The 24390-nt window shown below is 39.5% G+C and overlaps 1 protein-coding gene across 1 annotated transcript in view; it reads right to left on the reverse strand.

Annotated features, from left to right (window-relative positions):
- Positions 1–12986, reverse strand: part of LOC131722947 (uncharacterized) — a 29853-nt gene extending 16867 nt beyond the window's left edge. Inside the window, exons 1-7 of the mRNA XM_059016117.1 lie at positions 12400–12986; positions 8377–8472; positions 4671–4904; positions 4357–4516; positions 3872–3928; positions 3520–3585; positions 469–995 (exon numbers count right to left, since the gene is read on the reverse strand). Coding sequence (XP_058872100.1) covers positions 469–995; positions 3520–3585; positions 3872–3928; positions 4357–4516; positions 4671–4904; positions 8377–8472; positions 12400–12981 — 1722 coding nt within the window. The 5' untranslated portion in view covers positions 12982–12986. The remainder of the gene's footprint in view (positions 1–468; positions 996–3519; positions 3586–3871; positions 3929–4356; positions 4517–4670; positions 4905–8376; positions 8473–12399) is intronic.
- Between the last annotated feature and the right edge of the window lie 11404 nt (positions 12987–24390).

A 24390-nucleotide genomic window follows, 5' to 3' on the forward strand; every position in this document is an offset into this window, starting at 1 on the left:
GCTGAACATTTGAGTCCTATGGAGCCAATGGAAGTGCAATATAGGAACACATTGTGGAATTATTTAGTGAGCTACAATCACCTTAAGAGATACTTATCAGTACATGCTGTGGAATTCTAGCACTGTGCAGAGATGCCAACTAAGTCTGCCACTTGGTGCTATTTATGTATTTGTAATCAATAAATACGCAGGACATATTGAACATTTTATGCTGAAACAGCTGTCCAGTTGTGAGTGTTTACAATTACAAAAACACTAACCTGACAGATTAAACTGTAAAAATGAGGCTGCCTCGGCCCCAAGTGTAAAAACAAATAATTCACCTTGTTTCGCTCTGCAGGTAGCGCCATTTTACCCCCTAACTTTCATCCAAAGTTGTGTCAGATTGAACATTCCCTTCACCCGAGGAGTGGAGAGGACAGACAGGGAGTTCAATACAAAGGGTTTCTTACAACACAAAACAGTCTAGTTCAGCTGACAGATTGTTACAGTGGAATCATAACCAGGTCTAAACCCAGGATAGAGCGGCTCAGTGAATGTGGTTTGGAATCTGTGCAGGAGGGTCATTGTGTCAGAGACGCCATAAAAGGACAGTGTGCCGGCATTAAAGTCCAGATACACTCCTATTCTGGGGGAGCGGTGGCCAGTTATTTCAGTTTCATTGTTATTGTGCCTGGCAGTGTAACTGTAACCAGAGCAGAACAAACTCCAGGACTTGTCATTGTATCCAAGGCCACAGGATCGATCCACTCCTTTCCTGCTGATTCCTTTATATGTGACTCCTATATCAGCCCATCCACCACTCCACTCAATCTCCATGTAACAATGAGTCCCAGACAAACCCTCTCTGCAAAGGACTTGCGAATAGCTCTCAAATCTCTCTGGGTGATGAGGATATATCTGGATGTCTCTAGTGTATGTCACTTTTCTGTTCCCTTCAGACAGACAGAGGTTTATATTCGCTGTATTGGGGTCCAGTGTGAGCTGATAGGAATCTGATTGAAGAAAAGAGAACTGTTAGAGGAGAGATGGTTGGAAAAGTCAAGTCACTGAAAAAATCTCCACTAGGTTTGAATGGTACAGAACCAACAAAAAGACTGATACATACATATTACAGCAGGTTCTTTTTTTAATGGCTTTTTCTGACATAAGGCTACAACTTGAAAACAGAAGAGGCATTGAGGTACAAAGGTATAGAAGGGTGTAAAATGATTATTTGTGATATATTATTATATTATTATATGAATTTGTGAGAATTCATTTTGCAGCTGGCAATCAATGCACAAATTAATGATGCAATTCATTGTTAAATATTATACACTCCCCTCCAACAAGTATTGGGACAGATGAATACATGCAGAATGACTGGGGGTGCCGCATTTGTTCCCATTTTCCCCAAGCAGAACGCTTGCTTACTATATATCTTGAATAGCATATAATCCATTAAAATCTCTGCTCCCTGCTCCCTCCTTCATGATCCCTCCTCCTTACTCCCTCCTCCCTACTTTCTCATGTACTCATCTACTTCCTAATTGCTTATGCCTCAAAAGTATACAAAATGGCTATTATTCCCCACAAACTTTGCTTTTGTGACCAGGACAGTGATATTTTGAAATGTACCTATTTCCAATGAGAAAACGGGCAAATTTGTGTCTTTTCGTCAGAAAAAACAACATATGAATCCAAATTAACATGTATTTATACTAAAGTAATACAAAAATGACTACAGAAGATTTAGAAGTGAGTAGTTTTTCGAGATTTACGATTATACTGTAAATCACTTTCACGAATCAGCCCCCAAATGTAGTCTCCCATCATGTTCTCGTTATACTGTCCTTGGTAGCGGCGTTCAAAGTCCAGTATATCCTGGTGGAAGCGCTCGCCTTGCTCCTCCGAGTACGCTCCCATGTTCTCCTTGAATTTATCAAGATGAGCATCAAGGATATGGACTTTGAGGGACATCCTACAGCCCATTGTGCCGTAGTTCTTCACCAGAGTCTCAAGCAGCTCCACATAGTTTTCGGCCTTGTGATTGCCCAGGAAGCCCCGAACCACTGCGACAAAGCTGTTCCAAGCCGCTTTCTCCTTACTAGTGAGCTTCTTGGGGAATTCATTGCACTCCAGGATCTTCTTTATCTGTGGTCCGACGAAGACACCGGCTTTGACCTTTGCCTCAGACAGCTTAGGGAAGAAGTCTTGAAGGTACTTGAAGGCTGCCGACTCCTTATCTAGAGCTCTGACAAATTGTTTCATAAGGCCCAATTTGATGTGCAGTGGTGGCATCAGCACCTTCCGGGGGTCCACCAGTGGCTCCCACTTGACGTTGTTCCTCCCCACAGAGAACTCAGTCCGCTGTGGCCAGTCCCGCCTGTGGTAGTGCGCCTTGGTGTCCCTGCTGTCCCAAAGGCAAAGATAGCAGGGAAACTTGGTAAAACCGCCTTGGAGACCCATCAGGAACGCCACCATTTTGAAGTCTCCTATGACCTTGATGCCATCTCAGAAAAATGCAGATATGTATCCACTTAGGCAGCTGGAACTAAACTGAACTGGTGGGCTTAAGGCCCCTGTATTTATACTACTATTTATATTACTGGAAAGTTCTAGAAAGTTCTAGAAGTTACTCCAAGTTTACTCAGCACTGAATCTATCTGGAATGTTCTGGAAAATAGGTAAATTTCAAAATATCGCTGTCCTGGTCACAAAAGCAAAGTTTGTGGGGAATAATAGCCATTTTGTATACTTTTGAGGCATAAGCAATTAGGAAATAACACTTACTACCCAGGAACAAAAAAAAAAAAAAAATTGTTACACAGTGTAATCAATATATTTCATCTATAATTCTTACTTGAGATTGATTTCTGACTTTAGATGAGTTCTCTCTCTTTAGTTTTCTGTCTTCAATAAAGTGCTGTTTGATTGTTTTGTTCATTATAATTAATCGATCTTATCAAACTTCTTGAATCGGAACCAATCAAATGCAACTCTGCATACAATTACATTTCACTTAATGTTCCTACAGGGTATGTGTTGTCATTTTACCCACACAGACCCCTTGCTTACTAAATATCTTCAATAGAGTATTGTCCACTCTTCAAATATCTGTCTAATATAATGAGCAATCCATCCCACAAGTGCAGTGATACTGCAATATACATTTACTACGAGCACAGGATGACTGGGAGGGATAGCTGTTCATTTTACCCCACAACTGGTTTCACATGCATTGTACATGTATTAAAAGATGGGATGATTATCGATTCAGGGATACCAGGATATTTAGGGAGAGAAAGGTCTGAGTGGAAAAACAGGCAACAAATGCCCCACCCCCAGTCATTCTGCATGTATTCATCTGAACCAATACTTGCTGGAGAGGAGTGTAGATTAATGGCTTCACAATTACTAATAAATAATAATAATTGCTGCCCTCAAGCTCCACCCCTCCCTGTTCTGTAATGTTAGCTCTTCTCACAATGGAGTGACACATCTTTCAATGAAATGTTTCAGTGAAAACAGACTTACATTTTAGAAACTCAGCTCTGTTCCTTGGCTCTGGAGCCTGCAGACTGTAAACTGCAACTTTATTCACTGGGCAGAAAAAAGAGAGAAACAGAATTGAAACATGTGGATTAATACACAACACACACAGACTCCAAACAGCAATCCTCCATGCTCTTAATCTTTAAACACAAAGTGCATCTGTTCAGTTTATCGGTGTAGCAAACAACCTAGCTAACTCCACCCTCATCAGGAATCTTTCACCCAAGAACTAATCTAATACATCTCCAGCCACTCTTTCACTGAGGTGTTAGGGCCTTCCAAAAAGGGAGAATGTCTCTAGAGATAAAATGCTTTATTAGAAGAAAAGCCTTACCTTTGAAACGTCTGTCATGGCTCCTAGACCCCAGGGTATAAACTGGTGTTTCATTCACTAAATAAAATACAGAAAACTGTTTTACACCAAAGACTTTACTGTAGCGGATTTGCAATACAAACATGACCTCCAACTCCTATAAATCTTTGAAATTGAAAGTGCAGGACTATAAGTTAACATCCTATATGGAATGAATGTGTTATTTAATGTGTGAATCCCTCTGTCTCTGTTTGAATGCTATTGTGTTGTTTTGTCATGTAATGCATTAGAAACTCTCTTCCTTCCTGCTCTCATCACTCGGGATGTCACTGTAAATGAGGTGGGGCATTTCAACCTGGGGAAATCTTTTGAAATAAAACATCTGCAATATTCATATAGCCAACAAATCTGCAAGAGGTCTTTATTAATGTCTTACAAGTCCTGTCCCTCCTCAAGCCATGGTCTATTTGAGAAATCTCTACCAAAGGAATCTATTTCACACCAACCTGGTGTGGTTATTTTGACTAATTCCCCCTTCCAGAAGTCCTCAATATGGTCTTTAAGTTCAGATACAGCTTTCCTCACAGCCCCAAAAGAGATGTCTGTGTTGACAGTAACGCTGGGTAAGTCTCCAGCTTCAGGAGGGGCACAGAGAGACTGGAAATTCTACAACAGGAAAGTGGAGAAAAGGAGTTTTCAGTGAAACAGAATGGGGTCCAAAACATTCCTGGGGAAAAGCAAGGATTCATTCAATTGGAGAGGTCTGTCTGAAACCGTCCCAGTTATGTACTTGAGATTTTCTAACAAGCAGTGATGTTACCTGTAGAAAATGGATGTGATCCTGTGTCTCTGAAAGCTGTTTCAGCTCAGCGTTTCTCCTCCTTAGCTCAGCAATCTCCTGCTCCAGTTTCTTCATGCGTCCTTCAGCCTGATTCACTGCAGCCTTCTCGTTAGCTCCAATCAGCTCAATAACCTCAGTGTGGATCTTCTCAATGGATCGGATCAGCTCAGTAAAGATCTTCTCACTTTCCTTTATTTCTATGCATGCAGATCTCTGATTGAAAGAACACAGTAGAGGAGACATGGTTAGAATTGAAATAAAAAACACATCAGGCATAATAATAATAATAATAATAATAATAATAATAATAATAATAATAATAATAATAATAATAATAATAAACCTTTCATTTATATAGCACAATTCATATACAATACAATTCAAACCGCTTTACATACTGAAAAAAAATACAATAATAAACAGTAAGAAAAGAGTACAATTATTTAAAAATAAATAAAACACAGAATAAAACATAAAATGTTATGGAAAAGCTATATTAAAAAGGTATGTTTTAATTGAGATTTGAAGATTGCAATTGAAGGTGAATCTCTGATAGAAGAGTGTGGGGGCATTAAAACAGAAAGCAGCCTCTCCCATCATTTTACTATTCACCTTTGGAGTACATAAAAGGCAAGCATTTGCAGATCTCAGAGTGCGTTCAGGCTGATAAGGAATTAGCATATCATTTAGATATTGTGGAGCTAGTCCATTCAGTACTTTAAAAACTAGTAATAGACTTTTAAAATCAATTATGTAATGCACAGGAAGCCAATGCAATGATGCCAACACAGGCGTAATGTGAGCCCTTTTTTTGTTTTAGTTAGCATTCTAGCAGTACCTTTTTGCACTAGCTGTAGACGTGATATAGCATGACTTGTAAGTCCAGAGAATAAAGCGTTACAGTAATCTAACCTAGAAAAAATAAAAACAGGTACTAATTTCTTTGCATCATCCAAGGACAAGAATGACCTAATTTTGCAATGTTTCTTAAATGATAGAAGGACACTCTAGTAATATATTTTATATGTGGTTCAAAAGAAAGTGCAGAATCAAAAATAACCCCCCGGTTTTTCACTTCAGATTTTACATTTGATTTTAACATAACTAGATCAATATTTGACGAGTCCATATGTTGATTAGAGCCTAAAAGTAAGACTTCTGTCTTATCAGAATTTAACTGTAAGAAATCCTGAGACATCCAGTTTCTAATATTGGCTAGACATTTGAAAAGGACATTGATTCACCTGGTTTAACAGATATATAAATCTGTGTGTCATCTGCATAGCTGTGGAAATTCACCCCATGTTTACGAATAACCTCCCCAAGAGGCAGCATGTATAAAGAAAATAACATGGGACCAAGAATGGAGCCCTGCGGGACACCACATGTAATATTAGCTAGTCCAGATGTAGATTCTCCTAAGGCAACAAAATACTGTCTATTCATTAAATAGGATATGAACCAGTTATGACACTACCAGAAAGGCCCACCAATTCTCTAAGATGATTAATTCAAATCTTGTAATCCACAGAATCAAAAGCAGCACTCAGATCTAAAAGGATAAGTAAAGATGAACACTTAGAATCTGTACTTATACGTAGATCATTTACTTTGACAAGTGCAGTCTAAGTGCTATGGTTAGCGCGAAATCCTGATTGAAATTTCTCAAAGATGTTATTATTTCCAAAGAAACTATTAATTTGTTTAAAAACGACTTTTTCAAGTACCTTTGCTCAAAAAGGAAGGTTTGAAATAGGTCTAAAATTACTTAGAACTGAACTATCCGGATTAGATTTCTTAAGTAAAGGTTTCACTAAAGTGTTTTTTAAAGAAGAAGGAAACCTTCCTGATGACAAAGAGCTATTAACTATATCAAGGACATCATTGGACAGCTTACTAAACACCTTCTTCAAGCGACTGCTTGGTATAGAATCCAAAAGACACGTAGAAGATTTAATGTGCATAACTATTTTATTTAAGTCTTGTAAGTTAATCAAAGAAAAATAATGTAATTTTGTTTCGATTGTTTTTGGTGGTACACAGAGCTCAAAATCATTTTGTGGAATTTGATCCTTAATACTAAGTATTTTTCCATCAAAATAATCACAGAATTCTTCACACTTGATAGGTGAGGCCACAATGCAATATTCAGGTGAAGGAGATGGGTTTACTAATCTATCAATAGCTGAGAAAAGGACTGTAGCATTGTTATTATTTTCTGCAATATGACTGGAGAAGTAAGCACTTCTTACTGATATTAATGTTGCATTATACTTTGATAGGCAGTGCTTTAAAATATCATAATGTATTTGTAATTTTGTATCTCTCCATTACGCTCTGCTTTGTGACAATTTCTTTTTATTTGATGATATCATTATTCAGCCACGGTGTCCTACATTTACAGAGACTGTTTTAATTTTTACTGGAGCCACAGCATCAAGAGCAGTTTTTAGTTGATGGTTGTATCTGTCAACTAACTCATCAGTTGATAGAGAACTTGTTGAGATGGGTGGACATAGACTAACTACTTCAGAAAACTTTTGAACAACTGCAGGATTTATAATGCACCTTTTAACAGAACTCACTACAGTCTTTTTACATATAGGTAATATAGCCTCAAATGAAATTAAAAAATGTTCTGATAATGCAGGGTTGATAGTTGGGGACATGATCATTTCTAGTCCTCGAGATATAACTAAATCTAAAGTATGACCATGGTTATGTGTAGGCCCTGTTACTTGCTGAGTAAACTCAAAATAATCTAATAGACTTAAAAAGTCCATAGCTGTCGAATCAGATAGAATATCAGTGTGCAAATTAAAATCTCCAAGCATAAGAATCCTATCATATTTAGTGGAAATTATAGACTGAAAGATTGTAGGAAGAAAGATTGTCTTGGTTTAGGTGGGCGATAGATATTTACCATAAGTACAGGAAGTCGACTACCAAGTATGAAGGATAAATATTCTCCAAAGCTATTATGTTGCCAATTGTAGATATCAAGGAAAATGCTAGCTAGTCCCTCCCCCCCAGCACGTGCTTGCTGGGTAAAAGTATAGCTGGAGGGTGAGGCTGCAATTAAAGAAGTATTATCATCCACACTATGCCAGGTCTCAGTCAGAAATAAAAATCCAAGTTTATAGCGAGTGATGAGATCACTAATTAAAAGAGCTTTATTAGATAGGGACCGCACATTAAGTAGAACTACGTGTATTTTATTGCACTGAGATAAAGATTATTGGAAATCAGCCCCTGGGTGCGGATAGATCTAACAGAATAATCCCTACAATTTGCAATAAGGGTTTCAATTTTATTATTACCCTCATCAACAGCTACTTCAATATGATCAGGTTGATGAAATGAAGGGTTTTGTGTAATACTCTTCAGTGTACTCCCTGCTCGTGTTTTAATACTAATTACATTTTCAGTACATGCACCCTGGGTAAAAGATAAAACATTTCTATGATGGGGGACGGTTAATATTTTTGTAGAATACACTGATTGTTTAATCTACTTAGGTAACTGAGACCCAAACAATGGTTCACTAAGTCACAGATTGTTACATAGACAGTAAACTTCTGTAGATGTGTTCCACTCCATCTGTTAATAATAATAATAATAATAATAATAATAATAATAATAATAATAATAATAATAATAATAACACCCTCTTGTCAATACCCACTTTCAGTGACGCCACAGCCTGTTTCAGCTCCTCCACTTCTTTCAGTCTTTCCTGGATTCTCTGTTGTATTTCTGTCTGTGTCGCTCTCAGCTGCTTCTGTGTAGAAACACAGTGACATTTCTGATGAGGTATTTAGTGATATCCTGTCACACCCAGCACAGGCCTGTTTAAGTATGCTATTGAAATTGACAGAATAATTTTAGCTCAAATATATTTTTCTGTTTTCTTCTTCCATTATCTCTACAATGTTTGTAATAATTCTGAGTGCTTCTTGAATATATTTTGCTCTTCAGTTCTAGTTACACGCCATAGACATCTGTAGCACAGGCTAGATCAGACAACGTGTGTATAGTAGTAAGATACAACACCATCTAGTGCACAGCTGCCAGCAATACAAAAGGATACTTGATCCACAGCAGCTGTCCACTAGATAGCACTGTTTCGTACTAGTAACAGTGAGTGATGGCTCATCTAGCATCTGTCACTTTTTGTTGTCAAGCAACTAGGTAAATAATGAGAAAATCACTGTTGGCAGTCATAACTTTAAAGGCATTTTAATCAGGCAGTATTATGGACACCCTTGCAAGTCCTATATCTTTTTAAACAGCAGCCTTGTACATTTCCTGCATTTCTGGCTTTTGCAAGCCTGCATTGGATTTATGGTGCAGACATCGTAGATTTAAAATATAGAGAAGAAATGGCTACTTGAAATGAAAATGAACCTTCAGAGCTAACAAAAAACAAACCGATTCAGTGCAGAGGAGGTTGGAAGAAGATTGAGGCATGTAGTGACAGTGATGGATGTGTTTGGAGAGCTATGATACTGAAGGAGATGGGCTTTGTACAAGGACGAGGTCCTTTATAAGCATAGCATTGTTTTCTCTTTATATGATGTAAATATATATTATTTAAAAATTAAAATTTTTACTGTTTATTTATTTTTATTTTTTTTTTAATATTTTTCATATTTTTTGAAGTAATAAAGTATGTGTGTCTATGGCATTGTTACCATTTCTTTTTTGCCTTGTTTCCAGGTTATAAAATCAATATTTTGAATGTAGTAGAAATCTTTTAGCTATTCTTCTGATCTCTGCGTATTTGTGAGAGTGTGTGTCAGTGTGTGTGTGTGTCTCTCTGTGTGTGTGAGTGTGCGTGAAAAGTATTTTTATTTCGTGCCTTGCTTGCTTACTGAAAAGACACACTTCTCAAATCTGCTGCAGCTTGTAAATACATATTTCAAGTGTCGTAGAATGTAGCTATTTCTCTAATGTGTGAATGAGGGTGTGTGTGTGCAACAGTAAGTCTGTGCTTGTTTACTGAAAGACACACTTCTCTGCAGCAGCTTGTCAGCTGATCTTGGTGTCGAGTTACAGGCTTCTGGTGAGTGGTGACGTAAGCATTGTATGTATTTGTGTTTTATTTTATAATTACAGTGCAGAAGCTCCAGCATATCTGCACCCAAAAGAACACCCTCCCCTCCCACCCCCACAGCAGCTCTCTCACATGAGAAGAGGAACACAGAAGCAGAGCCTGACCAACAAGCAGCCCTTTTGTAAAATGTTCATATTTTTCTTTGTTTTCAGCTCAATCTATTCAGAATGTACCCAATGTTCATTTCAAGTTCAAGTTTCATTCAGCAGTGTTAGATTGTAGCCAGTACTGCTGATTTCTTTAATAAACAATAAATGAAGATTTTTTCTAAAGTGTTTTTTGGGGTTTTCTGTTACTGTGGTGAAGTGGTTAATAGTGTGCAGGTGCAGGTGATTAAAGAACAGACAGACAATTGTAATCCAGGTGAAAAGGTTCGTTTTATTTGTTTTTGTCCCGTTTCTGACAGCAACACAAACAGTAAATAATAATGAAGGTAAGTAATACAGCAGCGTGTGTTACTTCATTTATAATCCCCGGGTTTGCCCCGCAAATAATAGTCCTGTTTTTATTATACACCCACACAAAACACAAAACACATACACAAGTCCGTTAGTGCGTGAATTAGTGCTACTGGTATAAAATACAGTTTATAGTGATACGAGTGCAGTGCTGTTCCGGGTTTGTGCTGACCTCTGGCGACTGCTCCAGAATGTGTAAGCTGTCTAGTGCTATATAACAAAAACACAGACAGTTACTAAACGGACATGAACAAACAAACAAAACACTCACGAATATTTTCCTGTACGCTTTCTCTGCGTCTCACATGGTCCTTCCAGTCTCTCAATAAAAACCAAGCGAAGTAACTGATTACGAGTCTCTGTCCCCTTTTTATGCTGTCACGCATGACCCCTTGATAAACGAATGCAGCTGCCTTTACAATCTGCGGCTGCTACATTGTTTACCTTCCGGGTCAATACTTTCTTGCAACAGAGTCTCACCTTCTTCCAGACTAGCCCACTCCCCGAACCGGGAAAGAACTGTCAGTCCAGCCCGTCAAAAGAACTATGTCCTCGCTGCTTAGCACCCTCACAGGTCGGGAGGGAGATTTACCACCAAGATTCATTATATTTCTGTCACATACCCCACCGCTCAGAGTGGAGATGAAGGAACACTCGGCTGAATCTATCTTTCCCATTACTTCCCCCTCTCTGGAAAAATAATCCGCATTTTGATGGTCTTTCCCCACACGGTGTACCATGTGGTACATGAAGGGTTGCAGTGCAAGATACCACCAAGTTCTCCAGGCATTACTATCCTTCATTGTGCTTAACCACTTGAGTGGGGCGTAGTCTGTGACAAGATCAAATAAATGTCCAAGCAGGTAGTATCGTAAAGAGTGAGTAGCCCATTTAATGGCCAGACACTCCTTTTTGAATATGGAGTAGTTGCACTCCCAAGGTAGCATCTTTGTGCTGAGATACAGTATCGGGTGTTCTACTCCGTCTACCTTTTGAGACAAGACTGCACCCAAACCCACTCTCTTGGTGAAATCTGGTGTGATGAGAATAGGGGCCTGGCAGAGTCTTCGCTTAACAGTATCAAACACCCCCTGACACTCAGCTGACCAGTTAATTAAATTTGGAGCACTCTTTTTGGTGAGGTCTACTAAAGGGTTAACCACTGTGGCATATTCGGGGATAAAGCGGCGGTAATAACCGGCTAATCCCAGTAGCGACCTCACCTGAGTCTTGGTTTTGGGGATCGCCACATCTACCAAAGCCTGGATTTTGGTGACAATGGGTTTCACCCTTCCATTCCGTATTAAAAATCCAAATATTGAGTTTCTGATTTGGTTGCTTAGCGCCCTCACAGGTCGGGAGGGAGATTTACCACCAAGATTCATTATATTTCTGTCACAGTTACCTACAACAAAGAGGGTGAGTGTGAGATTGCTGAGCGTTATTTTACTTGCAAGCCCAGTTTGTTCCCTTTCATTTGATGTGAGACACTTGCATGTCACCCCTACAGTTATGTACGCACAAATTTGAAAACAAGCAAAAATTGGCTCGGACCTTAAAGAGTTTTAAAATAGCTGCTTGGCTTTGCTGAGAACTTTATGTTTACACAGTTTAACCATTTAAACTATACTATCTTAAACAATGAAACTGAGCTATGATTTTATAAAATAACCAAATATACAAAATTATTATTATTATTATTATTACATTTCTTAGCAGACGCCCTTATCCAGGGCGACTTACAATTGTTACATACAATTACCCATTTATACAGCTGGGTTTTTACTGGAGCAATCTAGGTAAAATACCTTGCTCAAGGGTACAACAGCAGTGTCCTCCACTGGGGATTGAACCCACGACCCTCTGGTCAGGAGTCCAGAGCCCTAACCACTACTCCACACTACTCCAAAATACTAGGAATATAAATTATACTATTTTTACATTCAATTCCAATGTACCACAAACTACCCAACTTAGCTTGAAATACATTTGAATCCATGACACACACACACACATATATATATAAAAAACTGATCTGATGTTTGACTGTATAACCTAGTATACAGACATGTTAAATATGCCTGTGAATTCTTATTTTCTAGGATAGCTACAAGGAAATCATTCAGACTCTTACCTGTTTCACACTCCTTTGTGTCTGAGCTGAGACTGTATCGTGGCTCTTGTGTTCCTTGACAATACATAACGCACAAACACACGTCTGATCAGTTCTACAGAAGATATCCAAAACCTTCTGGTGTTTAGCACAAAGCTTCTGCTCCAGATCTCCAATTGCATTGACCAGCTTGTGCCTCTTTAATGGAGTAACCTCACTGTGTGGTTTGACGTGTGTTTCACAGTAAGAGGCCAGGCACGTCAAACAGGATTTCACAGCTTTGAACTTTCTCCCAGTGCAGAAATCACATGGCACATCTTCAGGTCCAGCATAACTTTGAGCAGGTGGAGGACTTAGTCCTGTCTTCTTTAATTTCTCCACAACTTCAGCTAAAATTGTGTTTCTGCCCAGATCAGGCCTTGGGGTAAAGGTCTTTCTGCACTGGGGACAGCTGTAGATACCTGTATGATCAGTCTGATCCCAGCAGTTCTTAATACACCTCATACAGTAACTGTGTCCACAGGCTGTAGTGACTGGGTCCTTCAATATATCCAGACACACTGGACAGATCAAGTGCTCCTCTGACCACATGTTTGAAGCCATTCCTGCTTCAGTGAGGCAGAGAGACTGACGATTTCACAAAAAACAGAACTGTTTAAAGCTCTAAGAGGTGAGGTTTTGGTCTGAGGCCAGGTTTTAATAAACAGGTTGAGCAGAAACTGACTTATGTCTCAAGAATGTTTCATTTCCTGAGATCTCTCCTGCTCAGCTCTCTGATTTCAGTGCACACAAGCCATGCATTCCACACTGTGAGCAGCTGTGTGTTTAAGACACTAGACCAGAATCTCAGCTGGAACGTCTACCAGAACTTTATAAGAAAAAGACACCATAGTGGAGTGTTCTAACAGGCTCAAGAGAAATATCAAGCTGGAGTGAATCTAGGAGCAGTGCAGGGATGCTGGAATGGGTTAACAGGGATATACTATTTCAAAGATTAGGAAACAATACACTAATACAATACAATAGGGATTTATAAAGAGCCTTCTGTGAAACACCTGAAAGCACTGTACATGGAATAATAATAATAATAATACCTTGTTGAACAAATAGGATTTTAATCTTGATTTAATAATTGGTCCTGATGCTGAGTCCCTGATATGCATATGCACTAAGAGGCTGCATGATAGTTTTCTCTGACTTCACTATGATTATTATTATTATTATTATTATTTATTTCTTAGCAGACGCCCTTATCCAGGGCGACTTACAATTGTTACAAGATATCACATTATTTTTACATACAATTACCCATTTATATGATTGGGTTTTTACTGGAGCAATCTGGGTAAAGTACCTTGCTCCAATAGCAGTGTCCCCCCACCTGGAATTGAACCCACGACCCTCCGGTCAAGAGTCCAGAGCCCTAACCACTACTCTACACATGATGTCATGGTGTGTGATGTCATTTTGCACCACACCCCTTACTTGTGAGGTCACACAGGTGCTCAGAGCCCTCAGGACAGTGTCCAGCCTCCTGTCTATAGCAGAGGGAGAAGCAGCAGAAATAACTGCACAATATATTGCATTCTGCAGCCACCTCATGCAGCCTCTCAGTGCATCTGCTGTGCTCTTATAGTGAGGAGCATCACAATGAAGTCAGGCATATCATTGTGAACCTCAAAGCATTTAAGCCATCTTCATGTGAGATTTTGGTGTACAAACTCACTACATCAAGGGAAATAAGGATAACGTTCTAACTTTGTAACTTCATTTTATAAAGTTGGCTTATGAACGCACCTGTATCCCTTAGAGATGAGGGTAACTCCACCACTAGTGGTCTGAAATACAAATCAATGTAATTTGAGAGAGGTTCAATGAGAGAACCAAGACCACAAACTATGGGACGACCTGGTGGATTATCAAGTGATTTATGGAGCTCAGGTAGCACATATAGTACAGGCTTAACAGGAGAGTTACTCTTCAGATACAGATGTGCATTATCACACATGCAGCCAGATTCCAATGCAGATTGTGTAAAACCATCTCTTTCTGATTTAAAACCTCGATTCAGCATGAAGTGTGATCCTGGGCTGGAATCACAATATGTGCTTCTGCTGTTTCTGTTGAAATGATACACAGACAGGGATGGGTTTCACAAGAAATGAAACTTACCTGTGCTTCTGAACTCCAGGAGTTATATAACCTCTAAGAGGTGGGTTTTGGGCTGAGGTTTTGATAAACAGATTGAGCAGAAACTGAGATGTTTGTTAGCGTTTATCATTCTCTGAGATCTCTTGTGCTCTGCGCACATATGAAAACATCACTTGCAGAGAAAGTGTTCTCTTTATACAAGCCCCTTCTTTTTAAAATATTGTCTCTGTGTTTCAGCCACTAGAGCAGAATTTTGTCCAGGGAAGAGAAAGGGGGAAAGATATCACATTTAAAGTGTTGGCCTTGTGATTTTAAAACACGTTCTTCTGCCTGTATTCCAATTTAACACAGCATACTATACATGTAGATTCAATAGCAGCATTTAAAAGCAAGGCAATATCTTATGGTGATATTTCTCCTGTCCCCCACCCGGCTGAAATTCTAAATCAGATGTATGCAGTATTGCCAGAGTCATTGCTTTAGATCTACAGAGCTATCGAAACTAAGTGAAAGATCAGAGCTGATGCATGGAGAGGTGCTCTGCATTTCCAATGAGGAGGCTGCATGATGCAATCTATATAAAGAGCAGAGCTGATGCATGGAGAGGTGCTCTGCATTTCCAATGAGGAGGCTGCGTGATGCAATCTATATAAAGAGCAGAGCTGCCTCATGGAGAGGTGCTCTGCATTTCCAATGAGGAGGCTGCGTGATGCAATCTATATAAAGAGCAGAGCTGATGCATGGAGAGGTGCTCTGCATTTCCAATGAGGAGGCTGCGTGATGCAATCTATATAAAGAGCAGAGCTGATGCATGGAGAGGTGCTCTGCATTTCCAATGAGGAGGCTGCGTGATGCAATCTATATAAAGAGCAGAGCTGATGCATGGAGAGGTGCTCTGCATTTCCAATGAGGAGGCTGCATGATGCAATCTATATAAAGAGCAGAGCTGATGCATGGAGAGGTGCTCTGCATTTCCAATGAGGAGGCTGCGTGATGCAATCTATATAAAGAGCAGAGCTGCCTCATGGAGAGGTGCTCTGCATTTCCAATGAGGAGGCTGCGTGATGCAATCTATATAAAGAGCAGAGCTGATGCATGGAGAGGTGCTCTGCATTTCCAATGAGGAGGCTGCGTGATGCAATCTATATAAAGAGCAGAGCTGATGCATGGAGAGGTGCTCTGCATTTCCAATGAGGAGGCTGCATGATGCAATCTATATAAAGAGCAGAGCTGATGCATGGAGAGGTGCTCTGCATTTCCAATGAGGAGGCTGCATGATGCAATCTATATAAAGAGCAGAGCTGATGCATGGAGAGGTGCTCTGCATTTCCAAAGAGGAGGCTGCGTGATGCAATCTATATAAAGAGCAGAGCTGCCTCATGGAGAGGTGCTCTGCATTTCCAATGAGGAGGCTGCGTGATGCAATCTATATAAAGAGCAGAGCTGATGCATGGAGAGGTGCTCTGCATTTCCAATGAGGAGGCTGTGTGATGCAATCTATATAAAGAGCAGAGCTGATGCATGGAGAGGTGCTCTGCATTTCCAATGAGGAGGCTGCATGATGCAATCTATATAAAGAGCAGAGCTGATGCATGGAGAGGTGCTCTGCATTTCCAATGAGGAGGCTGCGTGATGCAATCTATATAAAGAGCAGAGCTGATGCATGGAGAGGTGCTCTGCATTTCCAATGAGGAGGCTGCGTGATGCAATCTATATAAAGAGCAGAGCTGCCGCATGGAGAGGTGCTCTGCATTTCCAATGAGGAGGCTGCGTGATGCAATCTATATAAAGAGCAGAGCTGATGCATGGAGAGGTGCTCTGCATTTCCAATGAGGAGGCTGCGTGATGCAATCTATATAAAGAGCAGAGCTGCCTCATGGAGAGGTGCTCTGCATTTCCAATGAGGAGGCTGCATGATGCAATCTATATAAAGAGCAGAGCTGATGCATGGAGAGGTGCTCTGCATTTCCAATGAGGAGGCTGCGTGATGCAATCTATATAAAGAGCAGAGCTGATGCATGGAGAGGTGCTCTGCATTTCCAATGAGGAGGCTGTATGATGCAATCTATATAAAGAGCAGAGCTGATGCATGGAGAGGTGCTCTGCATTTCCAATGAGGAGGCTGCGTGATGCAATCTATATAAAGAGCAGAGCTGATGCATGGAGAGGTGCTCTGCATTTCCAATGAGGAGGCTGCATGATGCAATCTATATAAAGAGCAGAGCTGATGCATGGAGAGGTGCTCTGCATTTCCAATGAGGAGGCTGCGTGATGCAATCTATATAAAGAGCAGTGCTGATGCATGGAGAGGTGCTCTGCATTTCCAATGAGGAGGCTGCGTGATGCAATCTATATAAAGAGCAGAGCTGCTGCATGGAGAGGTGCTCTGCATTTCCAATGAGGAGGCTGCGTGATGCAATCTATATAAAGAGCAGAGCTGCTGCATGGAGAGGTGCTCTGCATTTCCAATGAGGAGGCTGCGTGATGCAATCTATATAAAGAGCAGAGCTGCTGCATGGAGAGGTGCTCTGCATTTCCAATGAGGAGGCTGCGTGATGCAATCTATATAAAGAGCTGAGCTGCCGCATGGAGAGGTGCTCTGCATTTCCAATGAGGAGGCTGCGTGATGCAATCTATATAAAGAGCAGAGCTGATGCATGGAGAGGTGCTCTGCATTTCCAAGGAGGAGGCTGCGTGATGCAATCTATATAAAGAGCAGAGCTGATGCATGGAGAGGTGCTCTGCATTTCCAATGAGGAGGCTGCGTGATGCAATCTATATAAAGAGCAGAGCTGCCTCATGGAGAGGTGCTCTGCATTTCCAATGAGGAGGCTGCGTGATGCAATCTATATAAAGAGCAGAGCTGATGCATGGAGAGGTGCTCTGCATTTCCAATGAGGAGGCTGCGTGATGCAATCTATATAAAGAGCAGAGCTGATGCATGGAGAGGTGCTCTGCATTTCCAATGAGGAGGCTGCACAATCTGTAGAGTTACTCTGTCTCTTTCTGTTCCTGTTTGCACACAGATATTTTAGTTTTACAGCTAACTTTCCACAGCAGCTCTCAGCATCTTCAAAACAGCTCAGGAGAGAGGAGACAAGCAGGCTGGGCCGGCCTTAACCCTGCCCTTTAGAGGCCCCGCCCTCAACCGGACTGCCGTGACACTGAATGTGTTCATTACCTATGCAAACAAAGAGCAGACTAGCAGGCATCTCATTAAGTCCAAAGATGTATTGAGCCACAAAACATGCAATAACATTCATTCAGTGTCACATACTGTAGTGCTTCTTGAGTAATTACACATTGATGCATACTGCAGTATGAGTCAATTCCTGCTTTATAATACATGGTAAACTCGAATGTTCCTATACACTCCTGAGTTTTACAGTCTACTACTTTACAGTCTACTACTCGCTGATAGTAAGATTGCATGCGCCCCTTGCACTTCAAACACTCGTCAAACACAAAACGTCCAGCTGTCTGAAGTCAGTTTTTCAAAGCACACAATAAAACAACATCGCCACCAAAACAAACAACAATGGCCTGCACATTAATAGTTGTGTCTGAGGGAGACGTTTGTGCAAGTACTATTAAAAGAAGAACGATAAATCACAGACATGTAGTAAGAAATGACCTCAGAGAAGCTGATGAAACACACGGTGCACAAGAAATCTGGACAGACCCGCTTAGCATTTTTAAATTATGTCACCATATATTATAAAATATATCAAGACTCGATCTATATTTTGTACAATTGGGTGCACATTCTGTTTTACATGGGAATCCTAAAAAACAAAACATATCGCATATGCACACACACTTAGCCTGACATGTGTAAAATGGCTTGATATCCCCAACCATTTGTTTTTCACAAATTATTGTTAGATTCACATATGAAACAGAAGCTGTGAAACAATTCACAACTGGTCTCCTTTAAATTAAAGTTGGTTTGGAAACGCTAGCTGCTGTGGTTGATGCCAGGACCGGGGTGTATATATGCTGTATGTCATTGCTTTTCACACATTATTCTTAGGCTTCACATGTAAAACAGAGACTGTGAAACAATTCACAACTGGTCTCCTTTAAATTAAAGTTGGTTTGAGCACTTTAGCTTCTGTGGTTGGGGAGATAAAGCCATTTTCATTCATGTCGGGTTAGCGTCGAATATCAAACGAATATCGAAAGTCAAGCTAACTTTACCGCGGTAACCACTGCAGGGTTAATGGGATTTAACATGCAAACGACTCTGCGTTTGTGAATGCAATGTGGTGGTCCGTTTAAAAACGAAAAAACGAAATAAAAAAGGACAAGCGCGATGCATTCACAAACGCAGAGTCGCTTACATTTTAAATCCAAACCGGTCAAACTGTGACCGGCCTGGCAGTTCTAGTGTTATATTTCAGTGGAAAATAAACAAAACAATATAAGCATAACAGGAATAATAAGGGGGAAAAAGACACAACACCAAGATCTAGGCTTTTAATTTGTTTTGTAATTGTTGATTTTCTGCCATCCCTCATTCCTCATCCTGAGCATCATGTTGACTTTAACTTTCTACACCCCTCCCCCTCCCCAAACCTCCCCCATTTCAACTTGATTGTATCTAAAACAATCACAGAACATACCGGCTGCTCACATGAGAGACAGTGAGATGCCAAAGAAAATCACAGAACATACCTGCTGCTCATATGAGAGACATGAGACGCCAAAGTTACAAGAGGCTGATTGAGTTACAATACTCAGCTCATATTACAAGACGTAATTCACATTGCTGCAGACTGATCTAATCACAGTTCAATACATCGCCTGCACATTCCTGATTGAGAAATACAGATAATGAAATGGAATACTGTACATTACAGGGTAATTACTACAAATGACTAGAACAAGCCAAACCTGCTAGAGAGGAGGAGTAAATGAATCGTGGTTGTGAGTGTATATATAACTTATCAGATGTTACTATGGTGACCAGGGACCTATTTCTTTCCAACCTGCACTCTTCCTCGGCTTTATTTCTTGTGCTATATCATTACAGCAAAGTTTAACCCTTTAAACCCTCTCATGGTCCTACACAGTGCTACTAAGGACATTCAAGGGGGCGACAAAATCTGGCCTTAATAGCAGAGGTGGCTTTACTATTGAAGGGACGTAGAATTCCTTATAATAATAAGTTTGTAATATTTTATCTGTTGAAAAGGTTTACACAATCTATCCATTCCATATATTATTCATTGATGGTTTGTTTTGTGCAACCTGGTGTAATATTTGTTCCAGATTTGTAATAATTACATTACATAATAGACAGACAGACAGATAGACAGACAGACAGACAGATATATAGATAGATAGATACTCACCACGCTATACTATAAACTGACTAATTAATTTGGCTTGCTCAGGTCAACCACAACACAATATATGTTTAAAGGGACAAAATTCAGACTGCTGCTCTAAACTGTACAGTCCTACAATAAATACGAAGTGACTATTTTCATGGCGCCGTGAAAAGAAAGCTATCTTTAATACTAACACATAACTAAATACATAATCCAGCAATGTAAATGGAACGAAAACGATGTCAACATATTGTATAGACTTTTAAAGTTTGGGGAACATAATAATGATCTCAAGTAGATCAATTCAGTAAGTGAAAACATCACATGAACTACTGACGTATGGCCCTTGCTAGCTTGCTGTTGGCTGCTGATCAGCGACGGTGCTACACTGATCGTTGGTTTAAGTTTGGTATGCATATTAAAGGTGTTAGGCATCAGCACCAGTGAACACTGTACGCTTTTCACCACAACCGACAGTGTGTCACTGACGCTGGCATGCGTATCGGGTGTTAAATGGTAATAGCTGATCTAATTTTTCTAACCTGGCTTTTTGTACATTTAACATGTTTTGTTCAAATAGTTTTTTCAGACCTGTTTGGCTGCTCCAGAAGCAATGGAGTGTTTCTTTTCCTTTCACTTTGTAATCTATTTAAAGACTAGATGGGAACACTGCGAGCCCAGCATAACAGACAGGTAAAGACACAGAGTGGATGGATCGGGTTTCAAACCTGTTTGGCTGCTCCAGAAGCAATGGAGTGTTTCTTTTCCTTTCACTTTGTAATGTCTATTTAAAGACTAGATGGGAACACTGCGAGCCCAGCATAACAGACAGGTAAAGACACAGAGTGGATGGATCGGGTTTCAAACCTGTTTGGCTGCTCCAGAAGCAATGGAGTGTTTCTTTTCCTTTCACTTTGTAATCTATTTAAAGACTAGATGGGAACACTGCGAGCCCAGCATAACAGACAGGTAAAGACACAGAGTGGATGGATCGGGTTTCAAACCTGTTTGGCTGCTCCAGAAGCAATGGAGTGTTTCTTTTCCTTTCACTTTGTAATCTATTTAAAGACTAGATGGGAACACTGCGAGCCCAGCATAACAGACAGGTAAAGACACAGAGTGGATGGATCGGGTTTCAAACCTGTTTGGCTGCTCCAGAAGCAATGGAGTGTTTCTTTTCCTTTCACTTTGTAATGGCTTTTTAAAGACTAGATGGGAACACTGTGTTAACATTTTGTTAAGACCTGCTGTGGCTCCGATCTCTGAAGAATGTGTTGATTTCCTTACACTGTTTAGGGTGTGTCCATGATGCCACCAGCCAAATGAACCTTTTAAGTTCGTCCCAATTGTGTCTTGACTAACACTGCTATTATAACTGATATATAGAGACAGAGATACAAAATACATAGATGAAATTTTTTTTTTAGATTTACACAGAAAGTTTAAATGATAAAAAGGATAATTTATTTAATTTATTTTTTAATCATTGAAACCTTTTATGTACATAAAAACATTTGAATTCATTTCTGTATACTACATATGTGTGTAATTGTAGTGGACAAAAAATATGTAATAGTTTTTTTTATCTTTAACCAATCAGAGGTTGTTATTATTTCAAGCCGTGTATGTGTATAATAGAGGGGTCTCTTCAGTGAGTCACAGGAAAACAATTCCGTCTCAGGTTTCTGTGACAGTTTAGAAACTCCACCTTCACTCTCGTAGTTTATACCATCACAGAAACCGTAGATGAAATTATTTTCCTGTAATTCACTGAAGCCCCTCTATTATACATATACACTGCTTTGAATAATAACAACCTCTGATTGGTTAAAGGGTACATAAGGACCTTTTTATTTTACTGTGTTACATGTTCCCATGTGTTGCTACAACTGTTTACGTAAGGTGTGTGTATTATTTTAATTATTATTTTTTTTACATGTTGATCACTTTTTTGAACTTTTAAATTCCCTGCCTCAAGATGGCTTCACATGTACCCACATGGACCTCTCAGAACGACATTTCCCATCACCCTCCTACTCACTGGTAAATCCATCTCAGTTACATATGTGAGCAGGAGGATGATATAAAAAGTGGTCAAAATGTAAAGAAATCAAAACAATACACACACGTTATGTATTACTTGTACTGTAACACTTGAAATGTATTTGCTTACGATTGTAAATCGCCCTGGATAAGGGCGTCTGCTAAGAAATAAATAATAATAATAATAATAATAACAGCTAAATGAAATAGAAGAAAACAAAGATTGAAAAAACATTTTTAAAAAAACGACAGCATGGGCTGTTAATGTACTTAAAGACTGGCTTAGGCTTTTTTAACTTCCTGGACCAGGTGCATTTTATCCTGGTAGTGCCACCAGCCAAATTAGCCTTTTACATTAGTCCTAATTGTGTCTTAATTAACACTGTTATTATTAATTGCTATTATAACTGATATATAGAGATAGAGATATAAATATAGCTATAGGTCTATATGAATAACATTTTATTATATAATAATAATAATAATAATAAAAATAATAATAATAATAATAATAATAATAATAATATTCTTACCTGAAAATGTTACTGTTCAGTCTTTTCAGAAATCTTTCTTAGTAATGTGTCCGTCTTCATTTCAGGGACATTCCTTTAGAAATTAAGGTTTTTTTCTTTATTGCTTTCACCTGGCCCCGGTGTGTATCAGATACAGTAATATAGTGAAAGACTGAAAAATATATTTTTTAACAACAACAACAACTGAAGCTGCTGTTGAAACTCGTCTTTCAGCAGCAGCGGTGGAGTTTTTTATTTGTTTGTGTCACTGAAGTGTTCAAGTGTGGCTCCTACTGGCCATGTGCACTGAAGTGAAAACTCACCCTCAAGTGTGGTTTCTGAATATGGACGTTACAGTGCAATTGGATGAGACCAGAGAAGAGGGTGCTGTTTCTTTAAATCCAGGTACATGCCTTCATAACCCCCTGCAGCCTCATGTATATTATTATTTGGTTGTATACTGACATCTAGTGGTCCAGTCCAGTATTAACAATGACAGCAGTGTTTAAACCTTCATTGATAGTGAGTCCCTATTGTAACAGCTTGTTAGTGTTCCTCAGTGTTTATATTGTTACAGGTGAAACAGAGCGAGGAGGTGTTGATATTGAGTCCCTATTTAACAGCTTGTTAGTGTTCCTCAGTGTTTATATTGTTACAGGTGAAACAGAGCGAGGAGGTGTTGATATTGAGTCCCTATTTAACAGCTTGTTAGTGTTCCTCAGTGTTTATATTGTTACAGGTGAAACAGAGCGAGGAGGTGTTGATATTGAGTCCCTATTTAACAGCTTGTTAGTGTTCCTCAGTGTTTATATTGTTACAGGTGAAACAGAGCGAGGAGGTGTTGATATTGAGTCCCTATTTAACAGCTTGTTAGTGTTGCTCAGTGTTTATATTGTTACAGGTGAAACAGAGCAAGGAGGTGTTGATATTGAGTCCCTATTTAACAGCTTGTTAGTGTTCCTCAGTGTTTATATTGTTACAGGTGAAACAGAGCGAGGAGGTGTTGATATTGAGTCCCTATTTAACAGCTTGTTAGTGTTCCTCAGTGTTTATATTGTTACAGGTGAAACAGAGCGAGGAGGTGTTGATATTGAGTCCCTATTTAACAGCTTGTTAGTGTTCCTCAGTGTTTATATTGTTACAGGTGAAACAGAGCGAGGAGGTGTTGATATTGAGTCCCTATTTAACAGCTTGTTAGTGTTCCTCAGTGTTTATATTGTTACAGGTGAAACAGAGCGAGGAGGTGTTGATATTGAGTCCCTATTTAACAGCTTGTTAGTGTTGCTCAGTGTTTATATTGTTACAGGTGAAACAGAGCAAGGAGGTGTTGATATTGAGTCCCTATTTAACAGCTTGTTAGTGTTCCTCAGTGTTTATATTGTTACAGGTGAAACAGAGCGAGGAGGTGTTGATATTGAGTCCCTATTTAACAGCTTGTTAGTGTTCCTCAGTGTTTATATTGTTACAGGTGAAACAGAGCGAGGAGGTGTTGATATTGAGTCCCTATTTAACAGCTTGTTAGTGTTCCTCAGTGTTTATATTGTTACAGGTGAAACAGAGCGAGGAGGTGTTGATATTGAGTCCCTATTTAACAGCTTGTTAGTGTTCCTCAGTGTTTATATTGTTACAGGTGAAACAGAGCGAGGAGGTGTTGATATTGAGTCCCTATTTAACAGCTTGTTAGTGTTCCTCAGTGTTTATATTGTTACAGGTGAAACAGAGCGAGGAGGTGTTGATATTGAGTCCCTATTTAGAAAGCATTATTGTGTCTCTAGTGATTTACCTGGTGAGATCAGCAGGGACATTTATATTGATCAATCACATTGCATTCTGGTACATTATTATATCTATAGTAATCCATTACAGATATAATAGAGCTTGACAGTTGAGTATTGAGTAATTATAATTTAGTTGTTTTACTTCTTAATTTTGAAAGCACAGCTCCTGAGTGGACTGAACATTTTAATTAC

Source organism: Acipenser ruthenus, chromosome 52, assembly GCF_902713425.1.
Source record: "Acipenser ruthenus chromosome 52, fAciRut3.2 maternal haplotype, whole genome shotgun sequence".
Classification (NCBI taxonomy): Eukaryota; Metazoa; Chordata; class Actinopteri; order Acipenseriformes; family Acipenseridae; genus Acipenser; species Acipenser ruthenus.